At 39.9% G+C, this 25530-nt stretch overlaps 1 protein-coding gene across 1 annotated transcript in view; it reads left to right on the top strand.

Moving 5' to 3' along the window:
* The window catches only part of LOC109415050 (thioester-containing protein 1 allele S3-like), a 49700-nt gene extending 24424 nt beyond the window's left edge, over positions 1-25276 (top strand). Inside the window, exons 9-13 of the mRNA XM_029877332.2 lie at positions 8280-8690; positions 9888-10181; positions 23006-24267; positions 24327-24480; positions 24542-25276. Of these exons, the coding sequence (XP_029733192.2) occupies positions 8280-8690; positions 9888-10181; positions 23006-24267; positions 24327-24480; positions 24542-24588 (2168 nt within the window). The 3' untranslated portion in view covers positions 24589-25276. The remainder of the gene's footprint in view (positions 1-8279; positions 8691-9887; positions 10182-23005; positions 24268-24326; positions 24481-24541) is intronic.
* Positions 25277-25530: the final 254 nt, after the last annotated feature.

Genomic DNA, 25530 nt, shown 5'->3' with positions numbered 1-25530 from the left:
GAAATGAAAGATTGAATTCCGACCACTAATCGTTCCACCCAGAATTTAGCAACGCATTGTCCTATAAGAACCATTTTTCGTGAAACATTGGGGAGCGTCCAGAAATTACGTCACGTTTAAATAGGGGGGAGGGGGGTCAGCAAAGTGTGACGATCCATACAAAAATTTCAGAGGTCCCATACAAAAAGTGTGACAGGGATGAGATGGGGTTGAAAATGACTAGTTTTTGTGTGCCGTAATTTAAGGACGATCCCTTGTTTAATTCTAGCATTTTTCGAATTGAAATGATCTAAATATTTTTATATTTTTTTGTTACTTTATTTGTTAAATGAAAATTTCTCTCATTTCTTGGTTAAAAATTGTTTGAAGTGTCCGAAGCATGCGGGGCGGGTCATGCAATCGAAATAAACTGGAAAGCCAGCCGAATGGGAGGAGCTTCATCTGCTAATCTAGGGGCATAAAAGCTGTTCCCTCTGATTTCTTTCGTCATTTTCATTGGATCAGTCAGGGAGGGTGGAGGTGGATATCACGTCCACGGCAGCAGCACGTCAACTGCGACGATTGATAGCACCAGGAATCTCATCCACTGATCACGGCTGCGGTGGGCCCGGCAATGGAAGTTACCTCCGCAGCTGGGTAGCTGCGCACCAGCCCAGCGACGGCTCTCGGCTATCTATCTGATAGAACCAGGAATCTCATTCACGGCAGCAGGTGGCGGCAGTTTTCGATGGCTTCCCGCATTCAGTGCGGATAATTTTCCTTTGTCTTTCTAAAATCAACCGTTATTTGAACGGACCTTTTCAGGACCAGAGAAAATTATTCCTTAAGAGTTATGAATCGGATAAATTTCGGATATATTCCATCGATCGGTAAAAGTGTAGTGCATTCGAAAAGTGAATGGTTGAATGCTTGGTGGCTCAGCAACAGCAAAATCGATCACTAATCTTTCTACACGAAATTTAGCAACGCATTATCTTATTCAGACAAATGTGCCTGGAACATTGTTTCATTCTAATATTTATCGAATTAAAATTATCTTAACTATTCAATACTTCAATTAGTTTATCCGTTCGATTAAAAATTGTCTCATAGAACGGTTGATTAGTCGTTTGAAGCGTCTGACACAATATGGGCGGGTCATACAAATGGAATAAACTGGAAAGCCCGCCGAATGGGAGGAGCTTCATCTGCTAATCTAGGGGCATAACAGCTGTTTCCTCTGTTATCTTTCGTCATTTTCCTTGGATCAGTCAAGGAGAAGGGAGATGTCACCTCCCAGCTAGGCAGCAGCACACAAACTCAGCGATGACTCTCGGTTATCGTGGTGGCAGCACCAGGAATCTCATCCACGACAGCAAACGGCCGCATTCAGTATGGGTAAAATCGTATTGCGTGATGAATTCATGCGATTGTCTTGCCAAAATCTTCCGTTTTATAAACGGTCTTTTCCAGGATCAGCGAAAATGATTCCTCATGAGTTATGATTCGGATAATTAAAAGCGACAGACTGAAAGCTTGGTAGTTCAGCAATAGTGAAGTCGGCCACTAATATGTTCTTCCCGGATGAAAACAACGTATAGTCCATTTTACGAGCCGATTTTATTAATGAATTTTGACAGAAGGTAGCGTCAAATAACCCGTGAAAACCAATATCATCATCAACATTGTTGTCACTTCGTAAAATGGCTCATTGTCGAAAAAGTTTCACGTTAAACTTTAGTTGAAAAGATCTATCTAACGCCGTTCAATTATCTAATAATTTTATCCGCTCGATGAAAATTCTCTCGTAGAACAGTAATTTGACCATTTCTCTTCAAAACTAAATAACTCTTGAACTAGTCAACATCTTTTCAAGTAACCGAACCAGCTGAATAACAGCTTCTTGAGTTAAAGTTAGCTTATGAGTGATTTGTTTTACTCTTATACAGCAAAACTGTTTGTTGGGTTATGAATGCCTTTGTTCAGCGAAAGCGATCACACAACAACTTTACTCAACACATCAGTTCACCATTTGTATTATCATAACAAGAAACATTGTATTATGGAAATATAAAAGTCGGAATCTTGTTCCAGTCTTTGTCCTACGTCAACATTGCGGTTATGTCTCAGACATTACCCACTCCTAGTTTTTTCTCACTTTTCCTGTAGCGTTAATTTTGTCCCTTGTTTTTTGATTATTTCTCGTCTCAGTGATAGTGTTAGTTTAAGGTTTTTGAGTGTCCCATGGTGGTAGTTAACTACCACAATGGGCGATGATGACGATGGCGGGGGTACGTCGTACCGCATCAACGAAGCTTTGTTATTGGCATCGGACTGCTCGAGCCAACAAGGCGATATAAATGCTAACCCCTTTGATTCCCTTCACCCTGGTGCTTCTCAAATGGACACCAACAGTAAATCTGTTTCGACGTCCCCCCGCCTCAAGGCCTACCCTCCCGACTTTGGCGGGCCATATGTTGTTTTCTTCCGACCCAAAGGCAAACGTTTGAACACCGTTCAAATCAGCAAGGATCTGACTAAGCGATATTCTTCCGTTGTCTCCATTGACATGGTCGGTACAGCTAAGCTTCGGGTGACAGTAGGCGACCGAAAACACGCTAATGAGATTGTGGCCTGCGAGTTGTTTACTCTTGAGTACTTCGTGTACCTTCCGAGCGCGTCGATAGAGATTTCGGGGAAGGTCGCCGACGCATCTTTGACCTGCGAAACGATCATGCAAGGCTGTGGTCGTTTCTATAACCCTTCTCTACCTCCTGTCCAGATACTGGATTGCCGGCAACTGCATTCGGTATCCCAGGAGGGCGAGAAGAAGGTTTACACACCATCTGAAGAATTTTGCGTGACCTTCTCCGGATCTGCATTACCAGATCTGCTGGTGATTGGCAAACTTCGGCTACCTGTGAGGCTGTATGTACCGAAGGTAATGAATTGCATCAATTGCAAGCAGCTGGGCCACACCGCTCAGTACTGCAGCAATAAACCTCGCTGTGCAACATGCGGGGAGAGACATGTGGACGGTGCGTGTAAAACGCCGCCCAAGTGTGTTTATTGTGGCAGCGACCGTCCACATGATCTGATTGATTGCCCAAGGTACATACAGCAGAAAAAACATCAAAAACGATCGTTGCAGCAGCAATCACGGCGAAGCTACGCCGAAATGCTGAAAAAAGCTGCCCCGACCGTTGAATCCCGTAACATCTACTCGTCTTTATCTCTCGATGATCAGGGATCTGACTCTGAGGTCGGGGACGGGGTTCCCTTTGTTTTCAAGGGTGAACGAGGAAACGGATGAGGCTCCAGAGACCCACCAAAAAACCTCGGAATCTGCCTAGCAGCGACCCCCAACCCACCATGACAAATTTGAAGAGTGGTAAGAAAGTCACAAAACGTTCCCCTCCGGGATTCAAAATCCAGGACGAACGAGACTTTCCATCACTCCCGGGAACATCTAAAATCCCAGATGCCCCACGTTTTTCGAATTCTCAACCGGAAAGACAGCATTCGGAGCACCAGGAGCAACCTCAGGGTGCGCCATTGTTTACGCTCTCTGGCATCGTAGACATCATCCTCAGCTTCTTCAATGCTTCAGATTCCGTGAAGAACATTGTAAAAGGACTTCTTCCTTGTGTGACCCCTCTTTTGAAGCAGTTGGCTTCTAAAATGCCCCTCCTTGCGACAATCGTATCTTTCGATGGCTAATTTAACCACCGAGGTCGAAGATACGATTTCGGTTCTACACTGGATCTGTCGTAGTATTACACCGAAATTAGACGTTTTTAAATTTTTAGTTAACAATTTACAATGCGATGTTTTTGCACTATCCGAAACATGGCTGACACCTGATGTAACCTTACCTTTTCCCGATTATAATATCATTCGCCTTGATCGATCTGACTCGTACGGAGGGGTGCTTCTAGGGATCAAGAAGCAGCACTCATTTTACAGAGTCGATTTTCATCCGATGACAGGCATTGAAGCCGTCGCATGTGAGGTGACTATCCGAGGTAAAACCCTCAGTGTTGCCTCCATATATCTTCCACCGAGAACTGCAATATCTCGCAGGGATCTCGCCCACATCTGCTCGGTTATGCCCGAGCCTCGGCTGCTCATGGGAGATTTCAACTCCCATGGTACAGGCTGGGGGGAACTGTACGATGACAGCCGTTCAACGTTGATATATGACCTCTGCGACGACTTCAACATGACAATTTTGAATACCGGAGAAGTTACACGAGTGGCACCTCCAGCTCAAGATGGCAGCCCTAGAAACAGCCGATTAGACCTCTCAATCTGTTCGAGCTCACTATCGCTGGAGTGTACATGGAAGGTTATCCAGGATCCTCATGGTAGTGATCATCTGCCGATTGTTGTTTCTATTTCCAATGGGTCACATCAACCTCCATCTATCGACATCGCCTACGGTCTCACCAAGCACATTGACTGGGAGAAGTACGCAGAAGCAATTATAGACGGTGAGCAATCGGTAGAAGTCCTTCCACCGCGGGAAGAGTATCAGTTTCTATCAGAACTGATCATCAGTAGCGCGCTTCAGGCACAACGTCGGCCAGTGCCAGGTCCTTCGGTTCGCAGGAAACCCCCAAATCCGTGGTGGGATAGCGAGTGTACAGAAATCTATCGCGAGAAATCCGCTGCGTTCAAAGCGTTTCGGAAACGCGGTTCGGTCGAAAATTTCAAGCGGTTCGCTTCCCTTGAAAGCAAGTTCAAGAACTTGATCAAGGCGAAGAAAAGCGGTTACTGGCGTCGGTTCGTCGAGGGTTTGTCGCGCGAGACTTCGATGAGAACTCTTTGGAACGTCGGGAGAAGAATGCGTAACGCGTCGTCGGTTAACGAGGATCGAGAAAGCTCTCCTCGGTGGATTCTCAAGTTCGCAAAAAAAGTTTGTCCAGATTCCGTACCCGTGGAGCGAATAATTCGTGACGTTTCCGAGGATAGAGACGATATGGATAGACCGTTTTCGATGATTGAATTCTCACTTGTTCTTCTTTCATGTAACAATTCCGCTCCAGGAATGGATCGAATTAAGTTCAACTTGCTTAAAAACCTCCCCGACGTGGCTAAGAGGCGCTTGTTGAACTTGTTCAATCAGTTCCTGGATAACAACATCATTCCGGATGATTGGAGGCAAGTGAGAGTGATAGCTATTCAAAAACCCGGTAAACCCGCGTCGGATCATAATTCGTACCGTCCAATCGCGATGTTGTCTTGTCTACGGAAGTTGTTGGAGAAGATGATTCTCTTTCGACTGGACAAATGGGTTGAATCGAATGGCATGTTGTCAGATACACAATTTCGTTTCCGCAGAGGCAAAGGAACGAACGACTGTCTTGCGATGCTTTCTTCAGAAATTCAACTTGCCTTTGCGCAAAAGCAGCAAATGGGCTCAGTGTTTTTGGATATCAAGGGGGCTTTTGATTCAGTTTGTGTCGATGTTCTTTCCGACAAACTGCACGAAAGAGGCTTTTCACCAATTATGAACAACTTTTTGTACAATTTGCTATTTGAGAAGCAGATGAGCTTTGCTCATGGCGACTTGACAGTTTCACGAATTAGCTACATGGGTCTCCTCCAGGGTTCATGTTTAAGCCCCCTTCTTTACAATTTTTATGTCAGAGACATTGATGATTGTCTCATGGAAAATTGCACGTTAAGACAGCTTGCGGATGACTGTGTTGTTTCTGTGACGGGATCAATAGCAGTCGATCTGCAAGGACCACTACAGGATACTTTGGACAGTTTGTCTACTTGGGCTCTGAAGCTGGGTATCGAATTCTCTTCGGAGAAAACTGAGATGGTTGTCTTTTCTAAAAAACACAAACCGGCTAAGTTTCCGCTCGTTCTAATGGGTAAGACAATCACTCATAGCATGTCTTCACAATACCTCGACATCTGGTTTGACTCCAAATGCACCTGGGGGAAGCACATTGTGTATCTGATACAGAAATGCCAAAAACGAATCAACTTTATGCGAACTATTACCGGAACATGGTGGGGAGCACACCCGGAAGATCTGATCAGGCTGTACCAAACAACTATTCTATCGGTTCTAGAATACGGTAGCTTCTGTTTTCAATCCGCGGCGAAAACACACTTGCTGAAGCTTCAACGGGTTCAGTACCGTTGCCTTCGGATCGCGTTAGGTTGCATGAACTCGACTCACACTATGAGTTTAGAGGTACTCGCTGGTGTACAGCCTCTGACAGACCGTTTTGCGGAGTTGTCATTCCGGTTCCTCATCCGATGCGAGGTTGTGAATCCGTTAGTCATAGAAAACTTCGAAAAGCTGCTCGAACAGAATCCCCAAACTCGTTTTATGAGTGTGTACTACTGGTACATGACGCTGGAGGTAAGCCCATCTCCGGTTAACACCAATCGTGACAACTTCTCAGACTTCGACAGCTCCTCTGTGGATTTTGATCTCTCTATGAAGGATGAGATCACCGGTATACCGGAATCTTATCGTTCCATAGGTATTCCACAAATTTTTGCAAGTAAGTTCGGGCATGTTAGCGGGGCCAGACAGTTCTTCACAGATGGTTCCAAAACCGATGATTCGACTGGATTCGGTGTCTACAACGAATTTCATAGCGCCACCTTCATGCTTCAAAAGCCATGTTCGGTATACATTGCTGAGCTAGCGGCTATATACTACACCTTAGAGTACATTCGCACTCTTTCACCTGAGCACTACTTCATTTTTACCGACAGTCTAAGCTCTCTGGAGGCTGTTCGATCAATGAAACCGATGAAGCACTAAGCGTACTTCCTGAATGGAATACGCCAAGTCTTGAGTGCTTTGTCCAAACGCTCATACATCATCACCATAGCTTGGGTCCCTTCACATTGCTCAATCCCGGGCAATGAGAAAGCGGACTCTCTGGCTAAGGTGGGCGCTAGCGAAGGCGATATTTACGAGCGTCAAATCGCCTTCGACGAATTTTTTGCATTGGCCCGTCAGGAGACCTTGATCAGCTGGCAACACAAATGGAGAGATGGAGAGATGGGTAGATGGTTGCACTCCATCATTCCACAGGTGTCGAAGAAGCCATGGTTCAAAGGGTTGGATTTAGGCCGCGATTTCATTCGTGTGATGTGTCGGTTGATGTCCAACCACTATTTGTTGAACGCACATACCTTTCGTATTGGACTCTCAGAAAGCAATCTCTGTGTCTGTGGCGTGGCTTACCAGGATATCGAACATGTCGTGTGGGGATGCAATGAGTATCGTGAGGTCAGATCTGAGCTGCATGAAATTCTCCGGGTCCGAGGAAAACAACAGAAACCCGTTAGAGAAGTGTTGGCAGGACTTGATTTGGATAACATGAACCTGATTTACCAGTTTTTGAAACGTGTTGATGTCAGAGTTTGATGTAGTACGTTCCTTGTTTTCGTTGTCCGCCTTTTGGTTTTGTTGTTCGCCCCTGTCTGTCGTCACCCCCTTCCGTTTGTCCTCTTCTTGTCGTTTTCTACCGATAAAGTCCTTTATTTTTGGTTCCGTTACAGATATGGACAATTTGTCCCATCAATGTTTTAGTATAAGTTAGCAAATAATTTAGTTTTAAACCCTTAAATCCCTCCTTTCCAATTTTATTTTATTTTATTTTTTTTTTCTCAATCCTTAACCTCGAAACAGCCGCGAGTACTTCGGCTTCCCAAACTAACATAGTTTTAAGGCAGTAATAAATTGTAAAATGTAAAATCATTGTAAAAACAAAAGATTTCGGCTCAGTTATACCCATGTGGCGCCCGAGCCTCCCAAATAAACGAACAAATAAAAAAAAAAAATCATCTCATATAAAAATCGCGCGCTCAGTATCATAAGGGCACATCTGCAATGATCGATTTACTCTTCGGCTAATAGGTTGGCCTGCAAATCATTTTTGGTTGTTTTTGTTGTTTTAGATGGTAGTGTAGTCCTAGTCGTCCTTCACCGAAATACACCGAGAGACAATCCGAATGTTGGTCGTATTTTCCGGAATAATCCGAAGAGACAATCGACGAAGAGAAATCGATCATAATAGATACGCCTGTGTGATACTAAACGCGAGAAATGTATGAAAAATGAAAAACCCAAGATGAAATATTTTAAACCGCACATATTCTGAATCAAGAGGTCAAAAAAATGTTTTTTTTTCAATGCGCACCACAATGCATCGTTGTTTTCCTTGAGCAAACAAAGCAGCTGTTCTTTTTCTAAAACGATAGAATGTGAGTAATTTTGATAAAAGATTGTCGGTAATTTATTATTCTACTTTTTTTAGATGAATCAAAGCGTTCGAAGCGTTCTACTCACCATGCAAGACGACACACTCGGTTGAGTGTTAAACCCACATTGTTGGGGACCGATTATCCTGAGTCGTGGTTGTGGAAGACCTACACAATGAACAATAAGAAGGAGTTGACCATATCTGACGTGCTCCCTAAGACAATTACTTCCTGGTTTGTGACTGGATTTGCCCTGAGCCCTACTCGAGGCTTGGGATTGATAAATGCTCCGGTGAAGCTGACTGTTTCCAAGCCATTCTACATTATTGCAAACCTTCCGTACTCGATCAAACGATTCGAAGTTGTCCGGATACAAGTGACCTTGTTTAACTTTTTGATCGATTCTTTGCCGACAAACGTGACTTTATACAACCCGTGTGGCGAGTTTGAAATTTTAGGTTATGACGGTAAGTAGAATTCCAAGATACCCTTTTAAGTCGAGTAGATTGCAGAAGGTTAATAAGACCTTCATAAATCTATGTTCAACCACACATAAAAAATAAGAGATAATCTAGAATTTTACACCACAGCACAATACCCAAAGCTCACGAGATCACGCTGTTGGGTGGAGCCATAATAGATTTGCATCTCCGTTAATGGAGTTCTAGAATTCTATTTTTTTTTTCAATTCTCTAATACACTTTATTGCGGGATCAGATGTTCCCAGATGTTTGATGCAATAGATATGTAGGGTTTGGGACCATTTGGGCAGGAGCACCTATTTTGGGCACTTGCTGCTATAACTCAGTCAATTTTAAACCGATTGAGTTGAATTTTTGCACATGGCTAGATACTGAACGACGAGTCTAAGAAATCAAGTCTATCGGTTCAAAATTGACTGAGTTAGAGCAGCAAGTGTCCAAAATAGGTGTTACTGCCCAAATAGTCCCAGACCCTATTTATTTAAATTCTTGAAAGTTTTGATGCTAAGGTTCACGTCCCTAGTTTTGCAAAAAGTTGAAAATGTATATACCTCATAATTGCAAATTGATCGATTTGGCTAAAAAATGTAAAAAATTGAAGTCTGTATATCAAAACTAAGAGGACTCCCATGCTCGAGTTATCGCTGAATGGACAAAATACTGTGGATGGTGTCCAGGTATATATACCACAGATTGCGTTTCATTTTTCCTAGGGAAGCATCTTGCCGCATCATATAATAAATTAGGGGTCACCTGTTTGGTGGACTTCTTCCGCCGGTACAGGTTGCCGTAGTGTTATTCTTACCAAATTGAGACAATCGCTTTTGACACTACACAGCTATTAAATTTTCGGCTGATCGAGAGACGAAATTAAAACATACTCTTACAGTTAACCCAAGCAACACACATGTTATAATAGAGTTACGACAGCGCAAGTTTTGGTTGTATAGAAGTTTATTTTACGTAATTCTAACGTTGTGTTGAAATAACGTAAAATAAACTTCTATACAACCAAAACTTGCGCTGTCTTAACTTTCATATAACATGTGTGTTACTTGGGAAGGCTATCTCTCCAATTGGGCTATAGATTCCTCGAAGAAGTACACTATCATTGCATCCTGTTGACTTTCGACCCAGTTACATCGCTGAAATGACTGAACAAAGGAACTTATATTGTTTCAGAAATACTAGGCAAACAAGAAATTGTGGTGCCGTACGATCAACCAACATCCGTTTCATTTCTGATTAAAGCCAAAAAACTGGGAGATATCGCAATAAAGATCAAAGCCGCATGCTATTTGAAAACTGATGAACTTTATCACATACTTCGTGTAACACCAGAGAGCCGGTTGCACTCCCGTTCGCAAACAGAATTTATCAGCCTTGATTTGTATAGATCGCAAAAGTTTAACGTATTCCTCAATATTCCGTGGGCTGCGGATCAGAGATCTGTCAACATTCAAGCAGAAATAAATCGTAAGTTGCCTTTGGGTATTTTCGGCAGGTTTGTTCTCTTCGTCATGAGGCCAAATTACCTGAAACTTGGTCGTATAATTCAGCTTGGTTGGGAAAAATGTGAAGCCAACTCTGAGCTCAATCGCAGGGCTGTTACAAAAGTGTCGATTTGAAAACCGCAAAATCCGCGCCAAACCATTTGAAATCCGCGCCAAGGTCATCAAATCCGCGCCAGTACAAAACATATGGCTTTGATGACTCAAACTTACTAAAAGCCAAAATTTTTAAGAGAAAATCAATTGATCAATCACTCTTAGAAAAAACCCAGGTTAATCCACCTAGTGGTGATAGTGCCTTTCTCGTCGAATATGTACTCAACATTTTTTCCGGCCATAAGCTGAAGTGTTCCTGAATCCTGAGAATACTCTAGAACGGAATAAATCTCATTTTCTTCTTTTGTCACAGTGCTCGTTGACTCGTCAATGAGGGGTGGAGTTGTTAAATAATAAATGTATTTGATGAAAAAATTCTTAAAAAAATTAAGCAAAACCGCTTAAGGCGAAACTGGAAGCATTTCCTATTTTTTTTGGTTTTTGATTTTTTTTTAAATAACGAAGCAATATTTTCAAAATCGGTTTTCGTGCACATGTTGAGTATGGATCAGGGTATATTCTGATTTTGTTACGCGGCATAAAATGTTTTTCGTTTTTGCAGAAACCATTTTTTGTGAAAGTTTGTTCAAACATGGTTTCTGCAAAAACGAAAAACATTTTATGCCGCGTAAAAAAATCAGAAGAAACCCTGATCCACACTCTATATGTGCACGAATACTGATTTTGAAAATATTGCTTCGTTATTTAATAGTACATCAAAAACCAAAAAAAAATGAGGAAAGGCTTCCAGTTTCGCCTTAACTCATCGGATTTGATAAAAAAAATCTGGAAGAATCTAATTTCACTTTAAAATTGATAAATCTGTTGGTTTATTTATTTGTGCACTTCTTCAGGATGTTGAATTCTGACCAAAATTTCCAAGGGGGGACCCCTCTGGACTTAAGAGAAAATCAAAATTTGTGTCAGCCTTATTCAGAAAAGCAAAAGAATTTTATCAAAGCCATAATCGAATTTGGAAACTTATTGATGGCTCATATTCCGACGCTATGTTAAACGTATAGGCCGAGCTAAAAAATTTCAAATCTCTCAGTTGACTGCTTGACCACCTTCACTAGCACTGGATGCTGATCATTATCAAGACATTTCGGCATTTTTTTTCTGCGCACTGGGGCACGTTCGGTGTAGTACTAGATTTGTAGTAATGAGCTGAATTTTAGTATGGTGAGAAGATCAGTTGTCTGTTTCTGCAATAAAACGGTGCAAAATGCGTGGGTATTATGATTCCTTGCCGAATTTGACGCTGTTTGAGCAAAACTTTCGATAACTATGTTGTTTATGTTGCAAGAAATGGAGAAAACAACAACACTGTTACCCAAAGTTTTGCTCAAACAGCATCAAATTTGACAAGGAATCATAATACCCACGCTTTTTGCACCATTTCATTGCAGAAACGGAGAATTGACCTTCTCACCATACTAAAATTCAGCTCATTACTACAAATCTAGTACTTCACCGATCTGTCCTCTTTAGTCTTTATTTTATTATCATTAGTTATAAGATTCATGTAAAATTTGACAAAGAAAAAGTGCAAGCAATCGAAATTTCCCCTATTAAAGCCCATTCAAATTTCTACCGTGTTACAGAGCGCGAGGACTCAACCAGTTGCATCAAAATTGTTCGCAGTAATTTTAGACGCAGAAGGGGATTGGTGCTATAAAATTTAAATTTTTCCATACAACGTTGATCCATCCTACTGTAAAATGACGCCTCAGGAATCTAAAATGATGTACCGTAAACCGGGGTCAAATTGATCAGCGGGGTGAAATTGATCACTCGGGTACTACATTGCACAATGGGTCCAGAGCCGTGTTTACGAAGACAAAAATGTTTGTGCCTAAACCATAAGTTTTAGATACATGGTGTCTTTGGGAAACTTTCTTCTTATTTTTCGACCTTTTTTCTCATTATTGTGAAATTAGGGTGGTCCCTCTAGTTTCGCTGATCCAAACATCTGCTTTTTAATAGTTTTATGTATGTTCACAAAATGTTCTACAAAGTTGTTAAAGAACTTATTTGGAGCAAGTTTGCCGAAGAAACCATTATTCTATCTCTTATGGTTCCGAACTTATAATTTTTTAAAGATTCATGTTAGGGTGATCCACGAATTTCAGTTTTCCTGAAATAACTTTTCATGCGTTCGTTTCTCGTGAATACTTTATTCCGAGCACTTTTAGAGCTATCAACGACGCATATTTTTTCCAAAGAGCCCAAAGTTCTAACTTTCATAGTTAAAAAGATATTGACATTTTTCTTCGAAAAATCACTTTTTTTCAAAATGTCATATCTCAAAAAGGAGCAAATGGATTTTCAATCTCCCGGTTGCATTGGAGAGATCGTACTTTGTTCTATTTATGGTAAAAAAACTGTAGGTACCTTTTTTGTTTAAAGCTTTTTATTGAATTTTGAAATACGATTTTTTTCATAGAAAAGCAGTTGTAACTTTGAAAATTGATAAGATACAAACTTGGCGTCTTCGACAAAATTCTGAGATTTTGGCTGCTATAAAAGTGCCCAGAACAAAGTATTGCGAAAAAATCAACACATAAAATTATATTGAGTAAAAACAGATTTTCATATGAAAAATGACACATTTCAAGCAAATTCAACTCGTCTTTGTTAGATAGATCAAAGTAGCTTGGTAAATGGTCATCCATTTCATTGTAGAACCAATGTTTATTTGTACTGTCATCCCCATTTAGGCACAATGGTGATAAGATATTGTAAATCATGTAACTTTGATAGGCTTTTACGTTAACATAAACATATACTAGTGATTTACAATTTCACTATCCATACATTGAAGTGATGAAATTGAAATTAAATTGATGGAAATCAGCTCAAAGTCACATTTTAAGTTGAGTTCATTGACGAATTATAGATTATAAGCAAATTTAAACATTTTCGACATGGTTACTTTGATCTATCTAACAAAGACTAGTAGAGTTTGCTGAAATTGTTCCGCTTTCCATATGAAAATCTGTTTTTACTCAATATAATTTTATGTGTTGATTTTTTCGCAATACTTTGTTCTGGGCACTTTTATAGCAGCCAAAAACTCATAATTTTGTCGAAGACGCCAAGTTTGTATCTCATCGATTTTCAAAGTTACAACTGCTTTTCCATGAAAAAAATCGTATTTTCAAAATTCAATAAAAAGCTTTAAACAAAAAAGGTACCTACAGTTTTTTCACCATAAATAGAACAGAGTACGATCTTTCCAATGCAACCGGGATATTGAAAATCCATATGCTCCTTTTTGAGATATGACATTTTGAAAAAAAGTGATTTTTCGAAGAAAAATGCCAATATCTTTTTAACTATGAAGGATAGAACTTTGAGCTCTTTGGAAAAAATATGCGTCGTTGATAGCTCTAAAAGTGCTCGGAACAAAGTATTCACGAGAAACGAACGCATGAAAAGTTATTTCAGGAAAACTGAAATTCATGGATCACCCTAACATGAATCTTTTAAAAAAATATAAGTTAGGAATCATAAGAGATAGAATAATGGTTTCTTCGGCAAACTTGCTCCAAATATGTTCTTTAACAACTTTGTAGAACATTTTGTGAACGTACATAAAACTATTAAAAAGCAGATGTTTGGATCAGCGAAACTAGAGGGACCACCCTAATTTCACAATAATGAGAAAAAAGGTCGAAAAATAAGAAGAAAGTTTCCCAAAGACACCATGTATCTAAAATTTATGGTTTAAGCACAAACATTTTTGTCTTCGTAAACACGGCTCTGGACCCATTGTGCATTGTAATTTCATACTAGGAACTCTTAAGCGTCGTAATGATCTTAAACTTTTTACGTCATCTGATTCGTAGATGTCTAGAGATGAGTGTAGACTTTTAATTTTTAAGAAAAAAGTTAGTTTTGCGTAATTTTTTCAAGGAATTTGCAATGTATTTTTCATTTAGCTGAAATCATTGCTACAAAACAATCAATTGCTTATAAGACTTCCCGTAGATTCTCTTTTTTAACATTTTTGTGGAGCCTTGGTTGGGATGTTATGCAGCTAATCAGAGCATGAAATAGTTATAAAAAGTTCATTTTATGAGGAAATAGTCATTTATTGTGATAAAATTCATTTATTTCATGTGAAATTGCCTACCTTTAGGCGTTTGAAGGGATATTTCAAAATTTAATTTTGAATTTAAAGTATTAATTTTACAAGTTGTAAGATTTTAGACGCGTTATTCGGTTTTAGAAGAGCAAAATTAAGCGGAGAAGTAAATTTTCAATTTCAACCGATGCTTAATTGTAAACTGATCAATTTCGCCCCAAAGCGGCTTTTCCAATATTTTGATATTTGGAGTTATTTAACTCAAAGTTTTAATTTGTTGAACAAAATTCTGTCACATGGTTCCATGGAGATCCACAGGGTACTGGTTTAACAGATATTCTTATGGCAATATTTGAACAGGCAATCATGTTATCTGCAAAAGTTGTTTCAAAGTGATCAATTTGACCCCGGATTACGGTAATTTGACAAGATCGCTTAAATTTTTATCAAGATTTTGTTCTTTAACACATATTAATCGCTTGCATCGAATTTGTTCACCTGCGTAATTTCAGCAATGGATCCAACCCTGATTCTGCAACACTGCCGGTAATCTTAAGTGTGGTCAGAGACTATTTTTTTGCTGCCCGTGTAACTGGTTAACGAACATTTTTGATGATTTGATGTTTCGCATGCATGGGGTTGGTTTAGTTTTTTAACGGTTCCGGAACACAACCGGTTTAGATACGGTATGAGACTGTTTTCTTGCTTACCGTTCATCTGGTTATCGAAAAACCCCGCTCTTCCATGTGTCACATGCATGGGCTTGGTTCACTTTTTTAATTGACCACTTCCAGCGGGACAGCTGGAACCGGTTCCGGAACACAACCGGTTCAGATATAGTCTGAAACTATTTTCCTGCTTACCGTTCATTTGGTTATCGAAAAAGCCGCTGTTTGACGCGTCACATGCCTGGGTTTGGTTCACTTTTTTAATTGCCCAATTCCGGCAGGACATCCGGAACCGGTTCCGGAACACTACCGGTTTAAACGAGGTTTGAAACTATTTTCCTGCTTACCGTTCATCTGGTTATCGAAAAGCCGCTCTTTGATGTGTCGCATGCCTGGGTTTGGTACACATTTTGAATTGGCCACTTCCAGCAGGACATCCGGAACCGGTTCCGGAACACTACCGGTTCAAACATGGTCTGAAACTATTTTCCTGCTTACCATTCAACTGGTTATCGAAAAATCCGCTATTTGACGTGTCGCATGCATGGGTTATGTTCACTTTCTTATTTGGCCACTTCCGGCGGGACACCCGGAACCGGTTCCGGAACACTACCGGTTCAGATATAGTCAGAGACTATTTTCCTTCATCCCGTTCATCAGATAATCGAAAATGCCGTGGTTTGATGGGTCGCATGCATGGGTTTGTTGCATTTTCATATCTGGCCTCTTCCTGGGCTACCGGTCCGGAACACCTAAATGGCCATAACTCCGGAACGGCTGGACCGATCTGAACCATTTTCAATAGGAAACAATGGGACAATGTACCCCGTCGAATGAACCATCGGTCGTTGAAATCGGTTCATATTTACTATCTAAAAATGAGGTGACCTTTTTGTACACACACACACATACACACGCACACACATACATACACACACACATACATACACACAGACATCATCTTAACTCGTCGAGCTGAGTCGATTGGTATATAACACTTGACCCCTCCGGGGGCTCTAGCAAATTTTCGTTTTTGGAGTGAACATATAGCCTTTCGGTACACCTTGGTGTACGAGAAAGGCAAAAACATGTAAATTTAATGATGATTAACCTGGGCTTGTTAGGGGAATATCTGTAAATAAAAGAAAATCGGGTTAAGTACGGTTCCTTTGAATTCCACTAAGAATTTGCATCCTTTGACAGATACGTATTTCGACCTCAACTGTAAGGTCGTCTTCAGTGTCTTGTACTTGACTCGACATGTAAATTTAAGTTCACTTGGATGCACATAAAAGGAGCGGCTCGTTTGACACAAATTTACGTCTTTTATTACAAATAAAGTCGAGCTAGCAATCGCTAGAGCCGAAGCGAGAAATAAAACATATGTAAGTAAAATAATGAACTGGATTCGAACTCTGGTCCGCTGATTGAGGGGCATGTACTATACCTCTCGGCTATATCACCGAGTTGTGAGAAAGACGATAAATGTAAAACTGTTTCTACCTATCTGATCAGAACATACTCAAACATACATGATGGATGTAAAATTGAGTCAAATTTGCCATTCAGTCATGAAATGTTTACATACGTACGTTGATGGTTAACGCTGCCTATGATCGCATAACTGTCCCATATGAATAGGAAACCCAGCAAATATGGGACTGATAAGCGATCATAGGCAGTACGGCACATGTAAATCCCTATTTTTTTAAGAGTGATTAATAAGTTGATTTTTAATTACTAATCCATGACTTAGTATAAGCACTTCTACTTCAAACAAAAGTTTAAACATATTGCGAACAGGCTTGTTGTTTTAATTGCAATACAGTAATAAGTTTTGGATCAATAATTGTTTGATTGCTTATCAACCAGTGCAACTATTTTACGATAAAAAGGCAGCTTTTGAACTTTTGAAATAATCATATGAGTAAAATCCTGAAATCCCAAAAGATTATTTGAGAATTTTGAAAAACTTTTAAAGAAATTCAAGGATTACTTTTTGCAGAAACAAATGGAGTAATACTGGTGAAATTTCTGATTGAATCACCAGTCACCACTAAATTTTATTCCTTTGGGCGATGTTTATACAATGTTCTGAACATTAAGCAAGAGATACTTGAAAAAGTATAAATTCATTGGATCATTTATGATAAGAGTTTCTGGTCACACCACACCCTTGGAAATTAGGATTGGATGGATATTTCAGCAAAATGTTCTTATTTTAAGGGTTTCGAAAGCTTCAACATTTTTTTCGAGTATTTTGCAGAAAAAAAATCTACCAGGAAACCCTTGGATAACTGTACCCCTCACAACAGGTGCTCCGATCGGAAATCATAGTTTTAGCAAGACAAATTGTTTCGCAAGTAGTAATAACTGATTCTGGAATTTCGTCAATTCCGTCAGTTTGAAACTGATCCATAATGAACCAAGCAATTCTTGCATGTTTAAAAAATCGCTAGAAATTTCTAATGAATAATATTTATTCTATCCAGAGTTTTTAAAGTCTTTCCCATGGAATTATCTAAGAATGTAATCATAAAAAGCTCCAGGACGTCTTACCTGTACTTTTTTATTTTGATTTCTTACGACACACACAGTCTACAAAACCAATGATTTTCTTTACAAGATTCTGTTAAATTTAACTACAAAACTCAACAAAACGTTTCTCTAACACTTCCGGTAGACATCTCTTTGCAAATTCCATAAAAAAGAAGCACCAAGAAACAACTATTTCAGAAATCTAGCCATTCTATCCAAAATTTTAGCCAAACATTGATTTCGGGGTTAAGACAGAAATCAATTAAGACTCAATATTTTGACTAAGAAATTCAGTAGAGGATCTTCTCAGTTTAACAAATGTGTTTATTGCAGTGTAACTTTAGCACTCCAAGCTAGGGACTATTAACATTGATTTTAATTAAGCACAACATTCCATAACACTAATTTAAAAGCCTTTTTTTCTGGTTTCGTTGAGCTACTTGTCTAAATGTTTGATGTACCGTCAAATGGGGTAACTTGAGACACTTTTCGACTTTGAAGCAATATCATTGAAAATCTAAACATTTGAAACATCCTGTGAAGCATCGTGTACGCTAATTACCCCGAGTAGATTACTATGCAGCACTTGGTTTACCAAAATACGTTGCCACCTAATCAGGAGGTGCGAAATACATGATTGTTGCAAGTTTCCCCATCTGTGGGGTAACTTGCAACATAGGACATGAAGCTAAGTTAGCTATCATTAAGCAGCACTAACATTCTAGTTTTTAGTTGTATTGTAAATTTTTGATGCTATGCATGAAACATACCATGAAAAGATGTACACTAACCAATTGACATATAATTTTTCACGAAAGGATTGATAGTTATTGCAAGCGAGAGTATATCTTTTAGCAACAGGTCTCACGTCCCTCAAACACAAAATGTATATGATTCTCGTGACTTAGCACTCATTACAAAATGTCAACAATGATTATTGTCATTTCTTGAAAAGGTAGAGTGAGTCATCTTCAAGTAGCCTTCAGTTTGAAGTGGTGTTTGACAATTTCAGCTAAATTAACATGATTAAAACACACCTATTCTACTTTGTAAATGTCAAACTCGCTAATATGGGTATTAAACTGAAATAATTTACTCCATCTAGGTTCAGAATTGATGTTGGTGATTGCTTTACAGCGTTCATGAACAAAAATTGAACTTTTAACATGATGAAACATGAATGAAACTTCAAAATGTGGTATTTCCTCACATTGTTTGAAGGTCACGTGCAAAAAAAAAATAAATTGTCATTTGAAACTGAACGAGTTACGTAATCAATAAATGATCCATTTCGGTTATTTCTGTCAAATATATCGTGAAATGAAGATAAATAATAGAAGGTTTCGTCAAATTCAACTGTTGCAAGTTACCCCATAGTGGTTGTCGAATATAACAATGATTTTTTGCATTACTTATTCGATAAGTTTATCAAACTTTTATCGTTTAGATAAGTTTACTATTAGGTACCCTAACTGCAAGCAGGGTCATCAGACTTATCGCACTTACCATAAGGGAGAGGTCAAGCACGATTTTCATACTTGTTTTGACGTAGGACTACGTCTCTGTTTTCTATACCCGGTGTCATTTCAAAATTTATGAAACCAAGAGCGTTACGTTTGAGTGAAAGATTTTAAACGCTCACAGTACCTTTCCCACTGAACGAAATGATAAACAAATCCCGTTATCCGAGAGATGAAACTCCCGCGTTCAATTTGTAATATTCGGTGAACCTAAAAATCATTGATAAATAGTTAAAAAGTTGTTTTAAAGTTAGACATTGAAATCGCTGAAATCTATAAATATGGGTAGCGGACAAATTTTCTCGTTCAGTATACCAACGCTCTCTGATTGGTGCGCATCGTGGGGGCAACTACGATGCAGGAAGGAATGCGATCATGCGAGAGCTGATCGTCAGTTCCATTTCGACCACCGTCGAGGTGACACCTCGAGCTGGGCAGCGGCACATCGACTCAGCGACGACACTTGGCTATCGTACTGATAGCACCAGGAATCTCATTCACAACAGCAAGCGGCGGGCCAGTTTTCGATTGCGTCTAGCGTTGAGCGCGGAGAAAACCAACACGAATTGCGTGGCATTGTAAATTCATCAAAATCGTCCATTATTCAAACGGTTCTTTTCAGAGCCATCGAAAAAGATTTCTCAAGAGTTAATTGGATGAATTTCCACCCTCGATCGAGAAAGGTGTAGTGCAATGCAAGGACAGAGCGGCGTTTCTCAGTAAAAGCAAAGCCGGTCATTAATCGCATGCGCGGCAGCAAGCGGCGGGCCAGTTTTCGGTGGCGTTCAGCATTTAGTGCGGAGAAAACAAACACGCATAGTGGCATAGTGAATTCATTTAATTTTCTTCCTAAAATTATTCATTATCCAAACGGTCCTTTTAAGGACCATCGAAAATGATTTTTCAAGAGCTGTGAATCGAATAATTCCATTCCAACGAACGGGAAAAGTGTAAGTAGTACAGCCGAAAAGTGAATGATTTTGAATGCTTGGTGACTCAGCCAGCAACAATTATGACGTCTAATTGTTCCACCCGGACTTTGGCAACGCATTATCATATCCGGACCATTTTGCGTGAAAATGTTTCAATTCATTTTCCAAATTAAAATGATCTAAATCATCTAATATTTTGGTTACATTATCCGTTCAATGGAAATTTTCTCATTTCTCGGTTGATTAATCGTTTGATGCGTCTGGAGCATAAGGGGCGGGTCATGCAAACGAAATTAACTGAAAAGCCAGCCGAATGGGAGGAGCTTCATCTGCCAATCTAGGGGTATAAAAGCAGTGTTCTCTGTTTTCTTTCGTCATTTTCGTTGGATCAGTCAAGGAGGTTGGAGGTGGATGTCACCTCCAGCAAGGCAGCAGCACAACAACCCAGCGACTACTCTCGGCTATCGTGCTGATGATAGCACTTGGAATCGCATCCATGGCAGCGGCGGTGGGCCAATTTTCGACGGCGTCCAGCATTCTCCGCACTCCGCAGCGAAAACCAACACGCATTGCATGGCATGGTGAATGCATCAAAATCGTCCATTATTCAAACCGGTCCTTTTCAGGACCATCGAAAATGATTCCTCAAGAGTTTTGGATAATTTCCAACATCGATCGAGATGTAGTAGTGCAACCAAAAAGCAAAAGACAGAGCATCGTTGCCAGCAATAGTGAAACTGGTCATTATTGTAATCCACGGCGGTCCAGTTTTCGGTGGCGTTTATCATTCAGCACGGAGAAAACCAACACGCATTGCGTGACATGGTGAATTCATGCCATTTCGTTCCTAAAATCGTCAATTAATCAAACGGTCTTGTTCAGGACCACCGTTAATTATTCCTTAAGAGTTTGTGAATCAGCTAATTTCATTCCATCGAACGAGAAAAGTGTGGTGCAATTGAGAAGTGAAAGATTGAATACTTGGTGGCCCAGCAATAATGATGAAGCCGGTCACTAATGGCCTAATGGTTCCACCCGGAATTTTACAACGCATTATTCTATCCGAACTATTTTGCGTGAAACATTGTTTAAATAAAATTAAGTTTAAACATTTTTCGAAAATGTTCGAAGGTGAATATATGACGAAGCCACACCTAGAATTTTCTAGAGCACAAATCTGAAGAACCGAATGTCGGTTTGCGCTTGATCGTTTGGTTACCCGCTGGTGGTGAATCGAAATTATCCAATCCGTTCAATGAAAATTTGCTCATTTCTCGGTTGGTTAGTTGCTTGATGCGTCTGGAGCATTCGGGGCGGGTCATGCAAACAAAATAAACTGGAAAGCCAGCCAAATGGGAGGAGCCTAATCTACTAATCAAGGGGAATAAAAGCAGTGACCTCTGTTTTCTTCCGTCATTTTCGTTGGATCAGTCAAAGGGAACGGATGTCACCTCCGCAGCTGCGCACCAATCCTGCGATGACTCGGCTATTTAGCTGATAGAACCAGGTATCTCATCCACGGCAGTAAGCGATGGCAGTTTTCGATGGCTTCCAGCATTCAGTGCGGATAATTTTCAATTGTCTTGCCGAAATCTCCTGTTATTTAAAAGGTCCTTTTCAGGACCAGTGAAAATTATTCCTCCAGAGTTATGAATCGGATAATTAAAAGCGACAGACTGAAAACTTAGCAACAGTATAGCCGGCCTCTAATTGTTGTTCGCGTAACTATACAACGTATTGTTAAATCTAGAATATTTCATGAAACTGCAATCAAAATTATCTAAAATTTCGTTAACAGCAATTGAGTTGTGTCAAATACACATGGCGACGGTTGCGCCATCTGTTCATTTCATAGCGGCAATTTTAGTTATTTTAATGATTGTTGCGATCGCAATATGATGTTTGGGAAGCTATGGCTTAACGCCTTTCAATATTATAATCATTCTTTCCTTTCGATGAAAATTCTTTCAAATAACGGTTGAACATATATCTTCAAAATAAAATAATACTCAACCCTCAAGTGATGGCCAACCGCGCGAGTTACGGAAGGTTTAACTAATAAACATCTTATGAATGCGTTCAGTGAAATGGATCACATAGGTAACAACTTTAATCAACACATCACTCCGCCGAATTGAATTTTGCCAGCATACATTGTGTAGGCCTTTTATGTGATAAATCCGTTATGCATTTATTTACGAAGGTCGGACAACAATGACACGAAAAATCAGCTGATTTAAGACTTCAAATTAAAGGGCCCATTTTAATATATAAAAGTCGGAACCTCATTCCAGCCTTTGTCCTACGTCAACATTGCGGTTATGTCTCAGACATTACCCACCCCTAGTTTTTTATGGCATAAAATGAGCAATCCGTTTTAACAGTATAACTAAACCATAAACAAAGACTCAAAGCTAATTTTTATACTAAATCGATCTTTGATACACATAATCGCTATAACCGAAATAGTAGGGCATACTAGTTTTCATTATTATTAGAAAATGATTCACATTTAGTGTATGTCATCGTGTTGCAAGTAATCCCGTTTGACGGTAAGTGCATTTGAAAACCATTTCCGCAAAATCCGCGCCGAAATTAGCAAAAACGCGCGAAATCCGCGCGAAACGCAAAAACCGTGAAAAACGCAAAATCCGCGCCATCTGTAACAGCCCTGCAATCGGTTTCAAAAAAAAACCCTTGACGAAAAGAAAAACGGCCGAGAATACGTTAGTTCGTCACGTCAGTAATGTCAAATTTTGAGAATACAAAATTTCACGCGGCCTTGCTGTGTTCCAATGACACACCGCGCTTGAGGATGCATAAAAATAAAAATCAAGTGAAAGTGAGCAAAAATCGCGGCGCGTCGTTTCCTTAAGCAATAGGCCGCGTGAACTTTTGTGCAAATACCTTAATATTCAGTGTAAAACTAAGCAATATTGTTTTAGTTGTTTCAGCTTCGTTTATGACAAACATGGCACAGAATTTGAGCAGTTTATTCGCAATCCCAACTGATACCGCGAGTTCAAATCTTTTGGCAATTATTCCCAACGTAGTTGTCCTGGATTACATCAAGGAAACAATCAGAAAGGATCCTCTCGTAGAACAAGAAGCCATACACTATCTATCCACTGGATACACAAAACAACTGAAGTACAGACATCCCAACGGAGCATTTGGCCAATTGGATCTACCACAGAAGAAACCAAGCATCTTTCTGACGGCACTAGTTGCCAATGCTTTAAGCATGGCAACCAAACATATTGAAATTGACCAAACCATAATCACAGATGCTTTTTCTTGGGTAAAAGAAAAACAAAAACAAAACGGATGCTTTGAAGAAGTTGGAGAAATTATCTACGAGCCTATCCAGAATAATTCATCTTCCTTTGCCCTCACGGCGTTCGTAGTTGCTGCCATCCAGGAGAATAATGTAACCGCTATCCAATTTGGTGAACTCGTGGAGAAAGCAACAAACTGTTTGGCTAAAAACTTTCATTCACTCACAAACACATATGACATAGCATTGGCCACTTATGCTCTATCTTTGACGGGGCATGCTAAACGACAGGACTATTTAAATAAATTGGTCGAAGAATCCCATAAAGAGGGCGAAAAACTCTACTGGGAGGGAGAGTTACAAGTGGAAATTACTGGATACGCCCTTTTGTCTTTTCTAGCACAGAATATGCACTATGATGCTATTCAGGTCATGAATTGGTTGAAGGAACGATACTCTACTGGAGCGTTTTCCGGCGTTCCCAGCTCTTTTGCGGCACTGAAAGCACTTGGAAAAATAGCTGTGTATCTAGATAGGAGAGAAACATATTACACGGTTCGCTTGAAAAGTGACCATATGCTTGCACAATTCACAGTGGAGCATTCGAACGCTCTAATACCCAATTTATACGATTTACCTAATGACGTACGCAAGCTTGAAATTGAAATCGAAGGTATCGGTATTGGTTTCCTTCAAGTGCATTATCAATACGAATTGAACATCCAAAAACAAAGGGCTTCATTTAACCTGGATGTAAAGGTACTCGATACCAGCACTTCCAAGATTCAAAACCTGCAAGTGTGCTTGAGCTACATAGAGACACAGATAGATGATTATGTAACTTCTGGAGTTGTCCTAGTGGAGGTTTTCCTTCCGGGTGGATTTGTAGTGAACGAGAACGCACTCAAAGATCATGATCGTCGTGTTAAAGTACGTCCCATGTTTGGCCTTCCTCCTACTGTAAACTACATGCTGCTATCTATCCGTAGAAAACCGATCGAGTCTTCAACAACACCGCCATGTTTGTGTACTACAATGAAGTGAGTACAGAGCAAGAGTGCTTCGAAGTTACGGCACACCGGAAGTATCAGACCGCATTGCACCGACCGTCCTACGTAGTTGTGTATGACACCAATGATATGAGTAGGATTGCGTCAACACGATAAGTGTTCGGGTATTAATTCAAATTGTATTACTGTTGCAGGTAAGCACGCAATAAAATCGTACGAAGACGTGGCCCAAGAAGGATGACTACAAATCGACGAATTGTTAGCTATCATTGACCAGGGTCACTTTAGAGCTTATCGAAAGGAGGACTTAATTTGATAACTCGAACGAAACTGTATGCCTTAATAAAGAATAGAAATAATTGAATGTAGCACTACGAGCAAAGATATGTTTGACTCCCTAACACCTTGCTAAATAATTGATTTCTTCTCCAGTGCTTAAAAAATGGACCAATCTTAGCAAAAACAACAAAAAGCAGGTATAAATCAGGATCAACTTGTTCTTACATTTCTTCACCTTTGCTTAACCACTAAACCCGGTTTAATAACGCCACGGCCTTAGTTACATACATTGTTTTGCTCAACATCACATTTAAGACAAGACATAATAGGACATAATCAACAATAGTAACGCCACAATACTCGGTTTGTGGCTGCCACTCTCCACACTGAACCAACACCCCATCCTTTAAGAATATGACAACTGATACGGTCGCGCCCCTTAACGAAAATAAGTCGAAAATCGGATGACGAGCATACGCTTCGATTCGATTGGATGGTGAGCAAGCGTATGCTTGTCATTCGATGTCAGTACGACAACGACATTGAAATCCGGCTGAAGATCTTGTTCGTATCGAATGTGTTTCATTCGTCGAGTAAATGAAACAAGATTGAAATTGTAATGAAATTAAATATGGTTTTGATTTTATACAGAAAAATTTGAAAGGACGTACGATCAGAGAAACGAGAGGCATGTTCATTCAATTGTATTATTTATTTCCTTTGCGGAATACAAAAATTAATAAACATAACATGCACGTGGTGTAAATTATTTGCTTTATAATACATAATACCGAGAATAATGCCAAGTTCCGTCGCTGTACAAATGGCCAAACGCGAGGCCCAACGATGTCAAGCAAGAAAGGATGATCCATTGTCGTCTTTCCGGACTGAGCCCATCGCCCGT

The sequence above is a fragment of the Aedes albopictus genome, chromosome 3 (assembly GCF_035046485.1).
Source record: "Aedes albopictus strain Foshan chromosome 3, AalbF5, whole genome shotgun sequence".
In the NCBI taxonomy this organism is placed as follows: Eukaryota; Metazoa; Arthropoda; class Insecta; order Diptera; family Culicidae; genus Aedes; species Aedes albopictus.
This window is presented reverse-complemented; position numbering and strand designations above follow the sequence as displayed.